Source organism: Chenopodium quinoa, unplaced genomic scaffold (assembly GCF_001683475.1).
Source record: "Chenopodium quinoa cultivar QQ74 unplaced genomic scaffold, ASM168347v1, whole genome shotgun sequence".
Taxonomy (NCBI): domain Eukaryota; kingdom Viridiplantae; phylum Streptophyta; class Magnoliopsida; order Caryophyllales; family Amaranthaceae; genus Chenopodium; species Chenopodium quinoa.
In genome coordinates, this window is record NW_018745650.1 from 5,052,958 (window position 1) to 5,066,746 (window position 13,789).

A 13,789-nucleotide genomic window follows, 5' to 3' on the forward strand; every position below is an offset into this window, starting at 1 on the left:
CCTATTGTTTCTAATAATGGGTTCAGATTTTATTTTACCTAACTTAGTGGGTTGTTATAACTTTGATTATAAAGTTTAAAAGGGTTGGGTTGGGCTGGACAGGACATAACGACCCTTGATCTAGCACGGCCTATTATAGATTAACTGTAATCCGACCCAGTCCAGTCCATTTAATTAAAGGTCCAGCCCAGCCCAAATCCGGCCTGTTTAACAGGTCTAATCATGTGCACAATACATCTACACTGTTTTTGCTCATTGGAAGCTCTTCCAAACGAGCAAATGGCAAACATTTAGTCTCATACATATGGTACATACGCTCATATATATGAAAATTGTCGACTAATAGAAGTATTTTATTTGCATTAATTGAACTCCTGCCTTCATTTGTCTACAAATCCATACGTGTACAACCGTACAAAGTATCCCCTATATGTATATATAATACTTGAACCAATTCTTGGCACACAATTTCTGACCTTATAAAAGAATGTGTTGCTTGAGTTACAAGCAAATCAATAACCTCTTAATCAGCTAAACCTATAATATTTTCCACCTCCTTCACCCAAATTACATGCATTATTTTACGCACATAACAAATATCCATGCTTTGAACATCGATAATCTTAGAAAATGCAAATTAATAATCATACTATATAACACATAAATAACAACCATGATTCAATTTTTTGGGATTGAAAAAATAATTGATGAAATAAATGTAAATAAAACAAATTTAATACTACATAGTATTATAACATGCTAGATTATTATTAGTATTCAGTAGCCGTGCCGTCTTGGGCGTAACACAAATTCATACAAATTTATATGACTTCTTCCGTAATTCATGATTTACTTTTTTCCTCAGAAATTACTCCTCTTTTTTACCAAATTCAAAACTTTTAAACTTAAAGTACAGGTTGTTTTGTCTTAGTTAACATTAATACTAGTGTATTGTTTCAAATGGGTAAATTTTATGGTACTAGTCAATAATTGAGCACAAGTAAAAGTAGCTGGCCAAGAAGCAGAGGAGAGAAAATTAATGGTGCTGTGTTTATCATCTATTTAAGTTGTCCTTCATCTTCATAGGATTCGGCAGCCAGGGATTGGTTAGTATTTAAATCGTTACTGTTTTAGGATAAGTCGATACTTCGATTTTATGTGATTCCTGTTTTTTGTTGTTGTTTCGAAGAACATTATTGTGATATGTAGATTGTGAATGGGTTTGGTAATTTTGTTCTTTTTGTTAAGCATTTGTTTATAGCAATAACTACTGAGTATTAGCCCATTTGCAATATAAGGGTAGTCTTAACAAGTTCTCTTATGATTAATTTAGAAAATACTAAAAACGGAATGTTCTCGTAGAGCAAATAGAAACATTCGACTCCTCATATTAAAACAAAAGGCACCAATATCGACCAAGGTTTGTTTTTGACACGACATGGTCAAAATTAATAACTTATGATCATTAATTTCAATTATAATTTATTCGAAAAGGTTATATGGAATACTTTGTATAATATATGTGTTTTTGTTTTTTTTTTTTTAATTGGTAAGGAGGACCCTGACTAGACCTCAACCCTCATGGGTATTTTGGTCTAGTATTTACGGGTCAGGCACTTGGGAGTAGAGAGGAGGGTAAGGGAATCCCTACCCTCAAGTATCTTCACTTGATAGGATTCGAACCCCATACCTCTAGGAACTTTGTATAATATATGTGGCCATCTTGTAGCTTGTACTGATTTAGTATATGTACAAGATATCACACGTATACTAAGGCCTAAGAGTTTTTATTATAGGAGAACAAATATTATTTCATAAACAAGGGACAAAATAATAGAAAATTTTCAACTTAACCACTTTTTGAAAAACAAGGCATGATAAATTAAGAGAGTACATCATTTACCTAATTGCCTACTTTAGTTTACTCATTTCTCACTTTTCTGATTTGTCAACGTTCTCAGATTCAAGCATTTGTTCTACATAGACTAACTATTTTAGAGCTTTTAACATTATGTTAATGGGCTGGTTCTGTTATTGTACTCAAAAAAATAATGCTTAACTAATAACTAATACAGAGTATTTCTCTTTAATGACTCGCTCTGAATGAAGATTTGTTAGCAGCAATGGAAGCATTTAGCCCGAAAGATTCGTCTATTCTATCAAGTCCTTACTCATCACAAAATCTTAGTGCCTTACTGAAGATTAAAGTCATATCATGGTAATTATTTAACCCTTTTTAAGCTCTTCCAACAGTTCATATATGTTGATTTAGGTACCCAAGTTATAGGACATGAATCCATTTATATATGTTACATAATGATTTATATGTGTAATTCAGGAGTCAAGAGACTGGATTGCCTGTAACAGTTCGTGTTCGTGTTGCTAATAGATCTTTCAACTTGCACAAGGTAATAAGCTAGCAAACAAAGCTAAATTTAGTCATGTATGAAATTCAAAAGTTTGAAATTTTTCTTAAGGCTAATGTTTGTCCTGTTTTAAATGTTTTTTAGTCTCCATTGATATCTAAGAGTGGATATTTCAAGAGGCAGTTAAATGAATGGCAAGAAGTTGATCTGCCATCGAATTTTCCTGGAGGTTCAGAAACATTTGAGATGATCGCGCTCTTCATCTATGGTTCTTCCACATTTATTGATCCTTTCAATGTTGCATCCCTTCGTTGTGCAGCCGAATTTCTAGAGATGACAGAAGCTTTGGGTGGCCCTGGCAACTTATGTGAAAGAACTGACCTGTACTTAACTCAGGTGATACTGCAAAGTTGGGATGATACCCTAATTGTGCTGCAAAAATGCCAAGCGTTGCTCCCTTGTGCAGAGGAGCTTCTAATTGTGAGTCGGTGTATAGAATCGTTGGCCTTTATGGCTTGTATGGAGATTCTTGATCCCGAGAGGAAAAGGAAGAAGGGAATTGTGTCACTAGAAGCTCTTGCATCCCAGCCATGGAAAAGCAAACTCGTAAAGGAAATTCTAAGTGATCAAGATCATCTTTGGATAAAAGATTTAGTTGCTCTTCCATTTGGGTTTTTCAAAAGGGTTATAGGGTCATTAAGAAGGCAAGGTATGAAGGAGAAATATGTAAGTCCCATCATTGTTTTTTATGCCAACAAATGGGTGATCTCTAAGAAAACGCGACAATTTTGGGAGTGTTTATGTGACAATGATGATGACAACAACAATAGTAACACTCGTGATGATGATACGAGTGATAAGGTATTGGAAACATTAAAAGGAATACTAGACTTGTTGCATGTAGGATCGAAGGTGAGTAAAATAATTCCTGTTGGGTTCTATTTCGCCTTATTAGCTAGATCTCTCGAGCTTGGTGGATCAAGCATGACTGAAGGAAAGGAAAGGCTACAACAGCAAATCGTGTTTCTTTTACCTTTGGCACACGTTGAAGATTTTCTTCTTCCAAAACAACTGACAGAGTCCTTTACATCAAGTATGGAAGTGGGTGTGATGGAGAGTATATTTTCCTCATATGTTTTGTCTAATATTGAAATGAAGCAAAGCCCTCCTATGGGAAACAGTATTGTGGCAGAATTGTGGGATTCATACCTCTCTTTGATTGCCCATGATCCAAATATGACACCAAAGAAGTTCATGAATCTTGTTGAAATAGTGCCTATATCCTACAGAAATAATCATGATCATCTTTATGCAGCAATGAACACATACATCCAGGTAAGCATATATCTATACTCGAAAATTATTCAGTATTGCAGTCCTATTGGTGAAGCATGTTAGAATTAAAAAAAAAAAAAAAGACTAAAAATAGAACCTTGTATGAAACCTATGAATACATGTGAAGTAATTGAATGTGTTTAACAGTGTGATCTGTAAACTGTTTTCAGGCACATCCACATCTGTCACAAGAAGATAAAAACACGGTCTGCAAGTACTTGAATTGTCAAAAATTGTCCCAAGAATTATGCGTTGAGGCAGTGCAGAACGAGTTCATGCCACTTCGATTAATAGTTCAAGCACTCTTTATTCAGCAACTCAACACACAGCATGCCTTCAAGGAATGTTCAGAGTCATTCAGGTTTGCATATTCAAGGGAACTCTCAGGAAGTCTTTCGAGTTCAAGATATCAAAATTCTAAAAGCCAAAATCTAGGAGAGAGTGATCACGAGGGTGAAATAATGATCATGAACAAACCATTAAGTTGCCTACTAGAGAGTGATCATGTAGTGATGCAAAAAAAGTCTGAGATACTTGCAGCAGCAAAAAAGGAGTACGAGTCCACGAGTTTCAGAATTCAGAATCTTGAACAAGAGCTTGTATCTCTTAAGAAGAGTCTTCGGTTGAAGAAGAACACGAAAGAAACAGAAGAAGACCCTCCCAAAATGATTAACTTTGGGTTAGAAGGAAGATCACATAGTAGTAAAAGGAGGAATAATTCACTTGGACAAGTTACTAGTTGCATTGGTTCAGTAAATTTTTCTTCTCAGAGGAAATATGCTGGCAGATTATTAAAGATCTTTAGAAGGGTGACTTTGTTTGGAAGAGCAAAACTAAAGAGAAAACCTAGTGTTTCAGGTTCATAAAGAAACAAGCAAGTATGAATAATTAGTATTAATGTAATTGTAAGTTGAATGATGATTAAAGAAATAAGTGCTTGCAAATAAATAATTCATGGAAGGAGATAATTATTTGCAAAGAAAGTTTAAGAGGCATAAAAATGCAATCTTGTGGCTTAGAATTAGTTATATACTTTGTATAGAACATCTATATGTGATAATTTTTTCTTATGTATAATTTTACTTGAAAAATTAAAGGTTGAGGAGATCTTGCATGGTAGGCATAATATTTCTATAATGAATATGGACATATGGTAGCTCAATTTGGCAATTTTCCTTTGCTTTTAATGCTTACATGTTAGGCTAAAGGAATTTACATATTAATGGTTATCTTTTACTCAAGTACTTTGTATATGTCTTTCAAACACAATTTACACTTATTTTAAAAATATTAATTACGAGTAAGAATTTTAATTTGCATGCACTTTATTTGTTGACACTCATATCTTAAGAACGAGGTCAATATAGGTGGTTAAATATTAGCATTATAGTAACTTAAATAAAAAATAAGATGACAGCATGATAAATAACCAAACAATTTTAGATGAAACCAAATATATAGGACTTTTCTCCAAACTAAGCTCAATTGGCAAAATAATTACCAAAATGGTTGTGTAGCAAAAGTATTTACGAAACTAAGTTTTTAGGGAAAACGCTGTCTGATGTGTCCATTTTATATAGTATTTCATCCCCGTCCCGTAATCATAGTTAGGAGTATTTTTGGCTCTTTAGAGCCAATTTTATTACTAATATGCGTTTTCTAGTGTTTTCGTAGTTGTGGTGTTATTTTACAGGAAATTGCAGTTTTGGTGCATTTTCTGGCCCTTAGTGGAGCCACCGCGAGCAATGGAGACGAGACGCGTTTCTATGATCGTGTTTTGAAGCCTAGGACCGTGTTTGAGAAATCGATCAGTGATTAAGGGCTCGGTGTAGAGATTTGGAGCTTGGGCAATTGGATCTAAGAAGGATGATGATTTGGGCCAAGACAACAAAGCCCAAGAGAACGAAAATGATCAGACCAAGCGTTCGCCCGACCGGGCAAAGGCGCGCCCGGGCGAGGAGGAAGGCCCGGGCATTGCTTCGCCCGGATGCGCGCCTGACCGGGCGCGAGCTTCGCACTTGAGAGGGAAAAGGCGCGCCCGGCCGGGCGGTGCCCTTGCCCGACCGGGCGCGTGTTTCTTCAGATATTTTCTTAGCTTTTGTTTTATTTTATCTTTATTTTAATTAGGAGAGTATAAATACTCTTTGTAATTATTTTCGTACACTTACACTTTCATTATCTTAATTACGTTTTGTTAGATTTAAAAGATTGAATCTTGGAGATTTTCCCATTGTTTTACAATATTTTCTCTTTACACTTTCTCCATTAATTCAATTCATACTTCCGTTAATTTTGGGTACGATTTCTTTCTTGTTTTTATTTTCCGCAATTTAATTAATTTGTTTATTCATGTCTTGTTTAATTATTATGTTTAGCTTAGATTTAATTATGTGTGAGTAGATTTTATTCTAGGGTTTGTGGGGATCCATGAATAATACGAAAGGGTAATTTATTATTGTTAATTATTGATGATTGATTAATTTCCTATTGATTGATTTAATACTATGCAATTTGATTTGGCCAGGTTTAATTGTATGAGTTTTGCAATATTGATTCGAGATTCGACAGATGAGAATTGATGTTTAGGCTTAGTTTCAATAGGCATGTTAGTCTATTAATGGTTAGGTCGAGATTCGAGAGATGAGATTTAATACCAGTAGATTAATTATGTGATTATAATACGTAGCGACAGCCCTTTATAATCTGGTTAATTTATGCATTGATTATTGATCGTATGTTTTACCCTGGAGTATTATTTATTGGTGAACCTATACCCTACATCATTTAGTATTGATTATTCCATTATTTTATTTGCTTAGTTCGATCATTAGATTAATTCCTACAAACATAAATTGGTTACTTAATAATTTAGATTATAATTGTTGATTAGGAATAAAAGAACATTGTTTCCCTGTGGATTCGACCCTACTTCCCTATCTACTTTAGTTAGAGGACTTAGGAATTACTTTTGATTAGGTGATACGACAGATCCTGTCACTGTCTCGGACAATGTTTTATGCCCTAGTTTTTTTTTTTTATAAAAAATTCAATCTTAAAAACGCTGTCTAGGACATCGTTTTTAGTTGTTAACTTTTTTTAAAATTTTTTTTTTGTAATTTCTGATTTTTTTAAAAAAAAAAATAATAAACACATAAAATGCTGACTGCGACAGTGTCTTATGTACAACATAAAACGCTATCATAGACAGCGTTTCTCTGCTGGTCTGCAACACCAGCAACCAGCAGCCTTTGTTCTCTAATTTCTTCCCTTCTTCTCTAATTTCTGCCCCAACACACCACCCCCTGCCTTGATTAAGCCACCACTGTCAACCACCAACCCCTACCGTCGACCACCACCTTCCGCCACTTTTGACCACCCTTATGCACTTCATAACAGTCCAACCACCCCCAACAACACTTCAACCACCTCCACTACCAGCCCCAACCTTTCCACCACCGTCGACCACCGACCACCACAACCAACAACACTAAAACCACCATGAACCACCATATTAACCATCACGAGCCATCGCTTCTACCCCCGTTTCAGATTATGGATCCCAAATGTCTGTTGTTTGATATATATCGGCCTAGAAAGATCTATTTTGACTGACATAAGTCTGATTTGGATAAATAAGGAAACAAAACTTCAAACCACACACCGATTCATTCAACAAACATGTATTATATTAATAATGTAATCGTTATATACAACATTCTAGAAAATATTTGTCTACAACAAATAAATCATACAATACTATTCTGACTCATCAATTCGGGCTAACGGTTCCCTAGCCTGATTGTCGTCCTTCCGTCGGACACGACGCCGCCTGTAATGAGTAATGGTGGTGAATGGGTCTCGGGGCGGGGGGAGTGAGCTGGTTGGACGATGTGTCCTCCTAGGTCCCGGTGGGCGCAGTACTGTGGATAATGTACTATACTCCTCTGCGTTTGTGGGTGACGTTGGATCAACTCCACCGCTACTCTGGCCGGGGTCGAACTGTGAATGGACGGAGTGGCTATCATGACCGTCCTGCTGGTGGACGAGATAACCGCGGCCATGTCTCTTTAAGGAAGTCACAGACATATCTCGCATCCACTCGACCTGGGCTCTGGTGGGGCCGTCTACAAGGGCGAGGGACATTGCATCATACATCGCCACAATACGTCGCCTGCAGTAATCATCGATCAGTCAGTTACATAATATATAAAAAAATAAAAAATGAGGACGACAAGTAGAATAAAAGAAACTCGCATATCCGCTAATGACGTCATATGCCTGGTGGTAATGTGTGGACGATGGTGTGTAGCTGGGGTTGATGAAACGGCGTGTAATACGCCTGTACCACACCATGTACGGATCGTGAGGATCCATAACGCCCTGCATCGGATCACCTCGAACGACATAATCCAACCATTGCTGCCATAGCTGGAGGAATTGCCAATGCTCTAGTGACCAGTTTGTCTCCCCCTTTTCCCACCGGTCAATGCCATGAAGGCGTGCACTAGTGTCACAATGCTGGGGAATAGACTGGCGTAGTCAAAACTGTCTCATGACGAGGTCGAGTAGGTGACTCTCCACAACCTCGAAACAGATCAGGGGGATCCTGGCACGCCACTCTGCCTGATGATCCAGTAGATGTGCAGGCATGGCATCTACCAACTCCGGTACATATGGATCCCATGTGATCTGCAATAACACATCAAAATAAATATTATAAATAAGTTAGTCCACATACAATTTACACAGTACAAAATTGATTTCAAATATCTTAAAAGTTTCCACCTAATGCTCAGTGAGTCGATCAAGGGCGTCTCAGTAGTACGGAAGACCCGTCGCCGCATGTGCTTGTGTGAGTCTGGGGACCACCCACCTATGGCAACAACTTTGTTTTGTTTGTTAGCAAAATGAACCCGTATGGGGGCAAAAAAGAATGACAAATGTTACAAACCTACAACCGTATGCCTCATCAGCTGCAGGGAGCGGTGGAGCGATGTACGGCTCATACTGGTCATCCTGATCCTGCTGCCCCCGACGATGTACAGCAGGCCTACCTGGTCTTCCTACGTGGATGTGCTCCCAAGCCCATAACGCCAATAGAAAAATACAAAACTATGTTAATATGACGTTAGTAATTACGTAATTAGTTTGTGAAATATTAGGTTGGTTACCTGAAGCACGATCAGAGGTCCACCAATCTCAAGTGCACCACTGTGTGAGGCTCTACACAGGTGGCGATACAACATCACCAAACAGGCACTAACCAAGGGCTCGCCAACTTCCATCTGTGCAGGTTCATCATCCTCTTCTCCATTCTCGTCCTCATAATTTGTTTCCCCATACACATCATTCACCGACAATTCATTATTCACAATATCATCAAAATGATTTGGCTCTTCTCGAGACGGTGATGCTTGAACATCATCTTGCATAGGCGAATAACTATGCAATTGCGTCGTTGAAGATTCCACGGTGTTCGATGACGAAGGACCGGGTTGGCCGAACATTGTCACACATCCCCCCGCATGTACTGGTGAAGCTATATGAGAACTTAACGGCAAGTGAAATTGATCGTCCTGCAGCATTCGACTAAAAGATCCCATCCCATATTCATTCAATGGAATGTGGTTTGAAGGCACTTGGAAGGACGCGGTGTTGTAATCAGAGACATATGTAGCTTGATGTTCTGGCCGAGTACTTTGTTAGGTACATATAGGCACCGCTTCTACATATATCTCATTGGGAACACCCTTCATTGCAACAATGCTCCTCAAAGCTTTCAAATGTCTGTTTGTAGAAACAGGTAACACTTGAACCCCATGGCCAGTATCAAACCTCATTTTAATGTTCAGTTTAACATTCATTGGGTTTGAACCAATACTACTATGAACCTCGTTCATCAAATCATTGATTGTCATGTTCGGTTCAAGTATTAGTGGTTACATATTTCCTCCACTATACTCAACATTTGATCCATCGCATAGAATTTCACCTCCCCACCGGCATAACAACACTATATTTTGTCCAGCCATATTCTACATAACAACCAAAACACATTTTACTTAAAGGCGTTAAACCATCCCTAAATCACCACAATCAAACAAAAAATGTTTACATACTTTACAAAATAACTACTAAGAACCCCTAAATCACCATTATTACACAACAATGTAGGTTATCACAATTGTTCAAAAACTAATAATTATCAACCATTATCAACAATTTTCAACATAACCAACAACAACAATTCAACATTATTCAAATTATTATCAACACTAACAATATCAACACTACCAATATCAACACTACTAATTCAACAATTACCAACACTAACAATTCAACAATACCAACACTAACAATTCAACATTATTAACACTAACAACTCAATATTATCAAGATTTTAACCACAATTCCAAAAAATTAGAAACAACCAACATAAACCCTAGAATTTAAAAAAACAAAGAGAGCTTGAGTAAATACCAATTTCGGGGTGAGGGGAGGCTAGGTTTAGTAGGCTTCCGGCGTTCGGTCGTCGGAGTGCGACGCTGGAGGTGGCGACGGCGACCTTAACGGAGGAGCACAAGTATGAGAGAGAGAGGGATTAAGTTAGGGAGTTTGGGAATGAAGAAGTTTGGGAATGAAGAAGGGAGGAAACGCTGTCTATTGCTGCCTGTTTTACGGGTGTTGCCAAAAATTAAAAACGCTGTCTCAGACAGCGTTTATTGTTGAACAGTACACGCTGTCTCAGACAGCGTTTCAATACTCTTTCTTTTTTAAAAAAAAAATTATTTTAATTTTGTTAATTTAGGCCAATAAGGTGATGACACGTGAATCTTTTAGTCGGGAAACAAGCTGAAATAGAATAGGGGTGGTGATTCCTACTGATTTTGGGTTTTGTAGGTGATTATTTTTAATTTCGTAAAAAAGGGTGGTTTTTTACAAAAGTAATGTATTTGGGGTGGTTTTTTTTAGAAAATAACACCAGAAAAAAGACACGATTTTGATTATAACACCACAAAAAAAAAAAAAAAAAAAAAAACTTTATTATAACACCACAAAAAAAAACCAAAAATTTGATTATACCACCACATAACGGATTCTTGAATGGAATCCGTTAGTGGGGCCCACAACAGACACGTGTCAATAGCTTATTGGTTAAAAAAATAAATTAATAAAAAAAAATTTTAATAAAAACTTAAAAACCCCTAACCCTAACCCAGCCAGCTCCACCACCGGCACCACCCGCTTTAGCCGTCGACAACCTTACCTAAGCCGTCGGTACCCCACCAAAACCGGTGAAACCAGCCCATACTCCCTTCCCCCTCCCCGAAAACCACCCCAGCTCCGCCTAGCCTCAGATGAACGAATTCGTACCCCTTCGAACCCCCGCAACCACAGACCATGAATTCGCACCGAGCAATCCCCGTATCCACCTCCGCCACAACATACAACCAATTCAGACCCTTCGAACCACCGCAAATGCCGATTCGCACTGATCCGGTGGATTGTGGTTGGTATTTGTGGTGGTTTTGGGGTTCGAATTGGTTGTGATTTGCGGTGGTTAGCAACCCACAAATCATCAATTACTGCCTCGATTAAAGGGGGACGGGGTAATTTTCGGGGATGGGGAAGGAGGGTAGGGGTAGTTGGCTGGTTTCGCCGGATTTGGTGGGGGAAGGGGGTGTCGGCGGCTGGGGCAGGTAGTGCTGGCAGGTGGCAGCTGGCTGGGTTAAGGTTTTGTTTTTTTAATTGAAAATTTTCTAAACCAATACATGTAAGACACATGTCTTTTGTAGGCCCCACTAATGGATTTCATCCAATAATACGTTAAATGGTGGTAAAATTAAATTTTTGGTTTTTTTTTGGTGTTATAATAATTTTTTTTTTTTTTTTATCAAAATTATGTCTTTTTTCTGATGTTATTTTTTAATTTAGCCTTAAAATTATAGAATTTTACCGGATAATTATTCCCCAGAGCTTTTTCACGTTTTACGCTGCCTCACTGCACCACTCCCACTCTCTCTCTTTCATTGAAGCATACTCTCAACTCTCCATTGAAGCTTGTTCTAAGCTTTATCTCTTCCATTGAAGCACCTTCTAAGGTCATACATTCTTACTTCTTTTTTTAATCATCGAATAACAATTAAATTAACGCATTAATTCAATAGTCAGCATACTAAATTTAGGGTTCTGCTGAAGTATATTATTCAACTTTATTACAATTACTTAACTTATATCAATTCCATTGCTAAATTTTTTCTATTCATACCCTTTAAAGAGTAGAATTAAACGTAAATTTGCGAGCTTTTTTTTTAAAAAAATAAATAAATAATTGAGTGAAAATTGGTTGCTATTTTGTTGCAGGATTTTGTTGATAAAATTGTTTAATGTTGGGACTAATGTGTGAAAATGGAGTTTTCCTCCCTGGAACTAAGGCGGTTTCCCCTCTTGCTCTGAGTCCTGGTCGGGCTTGGGCTTCTACTTCGTCTGTTACTTTCAAATCAGACATAGCCGTTTCTAATATTCTAGTGGCCCGGGGCAAAATGATAATACTTTTGTTGAATAAATCATTTGTTTTTATAATTATAAATATTTACGTAATTTGTTAATTAATAAATAATTTTACGTAATTTGTTAATTATTTCATCAGTTATTTTAATTGCATTATTTACACTTTTTCACTATTCACACACCTCTTTTGAATTTCTTTTGTGATTTAATCGTTAGAATATTATATTTTTAAATAGTTATATGTGATAATTTATTTCGTGATTAATCAATTTATTACATGGTTATGACACACACAAAATGTGCATAATTACGCTTCTACATTGAAATCTTTCTTTGATTCATCTCATTCTATGAAAGAGTATTAAATTGACTTACTTGTTTTAATCTATAATTATGAGTGAGAAATCAATAATAATCATGTTTCATAAATGTACCATCGCATAATTAAATTATCATTTCTTATCATGCTTGTAAACATGTCATTAAATAGAATTTATCAAACAATCCAAGAATCATAATCTTCTTATAATGATGACACTTTAATTTTCAAAGTATATAAAATACCTAATAAGATACTATGCGAATATTAAAAAATCCATACATGTATACATACCAAATAAAATTATCAACCACTTAAAAATCATCTCACTCGATTCTCCTATATCGTAAAAATAATTATTGTCAAAATAAAATTGCATAATTAAAATATTTTAAGCCTAAAACAAGAAAAACCTTCTCATGTAAGAAATAAAAACTTGTAAGAAAACTTCTGAAACAATTACTATCATCAGTAACAGATACACATCTAAATCTCTTCCAATTCAAAGTGGAATCTTGATTTTGATAACTTTAATATAAACTATTACTATAAAAAAATAACATTCATTAAGATATCTTTATATAACTACAATTATAATAAACCATTTTATAATAAATTCAAACATTTAATGCAAGAAAAATAATTCCTCCATTTTTTAAAGTGCGCATCACTTTAATCGGCATAATTTGTTAGGAGATTGACTTGAATTCTATAAATAATATGCACAAAAAAATTGATACATTGTATAAAATTTCATAGTGTCAACTAATTATAATAAATATATGATCAAAATTATTAAAGGTAAAATAATGTTATGTATAAACAAAATGTATATTAAAGTGTTTCAATTACTTTAGGATGATTTTTTTTTTTACAAAAACTTTAGGATGATAAATTTTGTAGGGTACCCCTCCGTATTTTATTGGTTATTATCAGATTTTAAATATTATTCATAATACTTCAATCGTTTCTTTTTATGGTTATGTTTAGATTTTAAAAGTTATTCATAATACTCATTCCGTCCCAAAATATATGAGACGTTGGACTTTTTTCACTATTTATGTATTAGTTTTGATCATAATTTTTTACTAACATAATAAAAACTTATTTTATCATAAAATATGTTGTTAAATAGGTATATATAAAGTTTCAAAATATAATTTTAAAATATTTTTCATAATAATTAATTATATACAAATAAATTCAAAGTAATGCATTGACATGCGTGCAATATTGACTGTGTCATGTATTCTGGGAT

The 13,789-nt window shown here is 35.7% G+C and overlaps 1 protein-coding gene across 1 annotated transcript; it reads left to right on the top strand.

Annotated features, from left to right (window-relative positions):
- Window positions 1-1,496: 1,496 nt before the first annotated feature.
- Window positions 1,497-4,775, top strand: LOC110716972 (BTB/POZ domain-containing protein At5g48130-like). Its single transcript, XM_021895621.1, has 4 exons — window positions 1,497-2,218; window positions 2,339-2,408; window positions 2,511-3,701; window positions 3,872-4,775. Exons 1-4 carry the CDS (start codon window positions 2,124-2,126, stop codon window positions 4,565-4,567), a joined length of 2,052 nt encoding a protein of 683 aa, XP_021751313.1. The 5' UTR covers window positions 1,497-2,123; the 3' UTR covers window positions 4,568-4,775.
- Window positions 4,776-13,789: the final 9,014 nt, after the last annotated feature.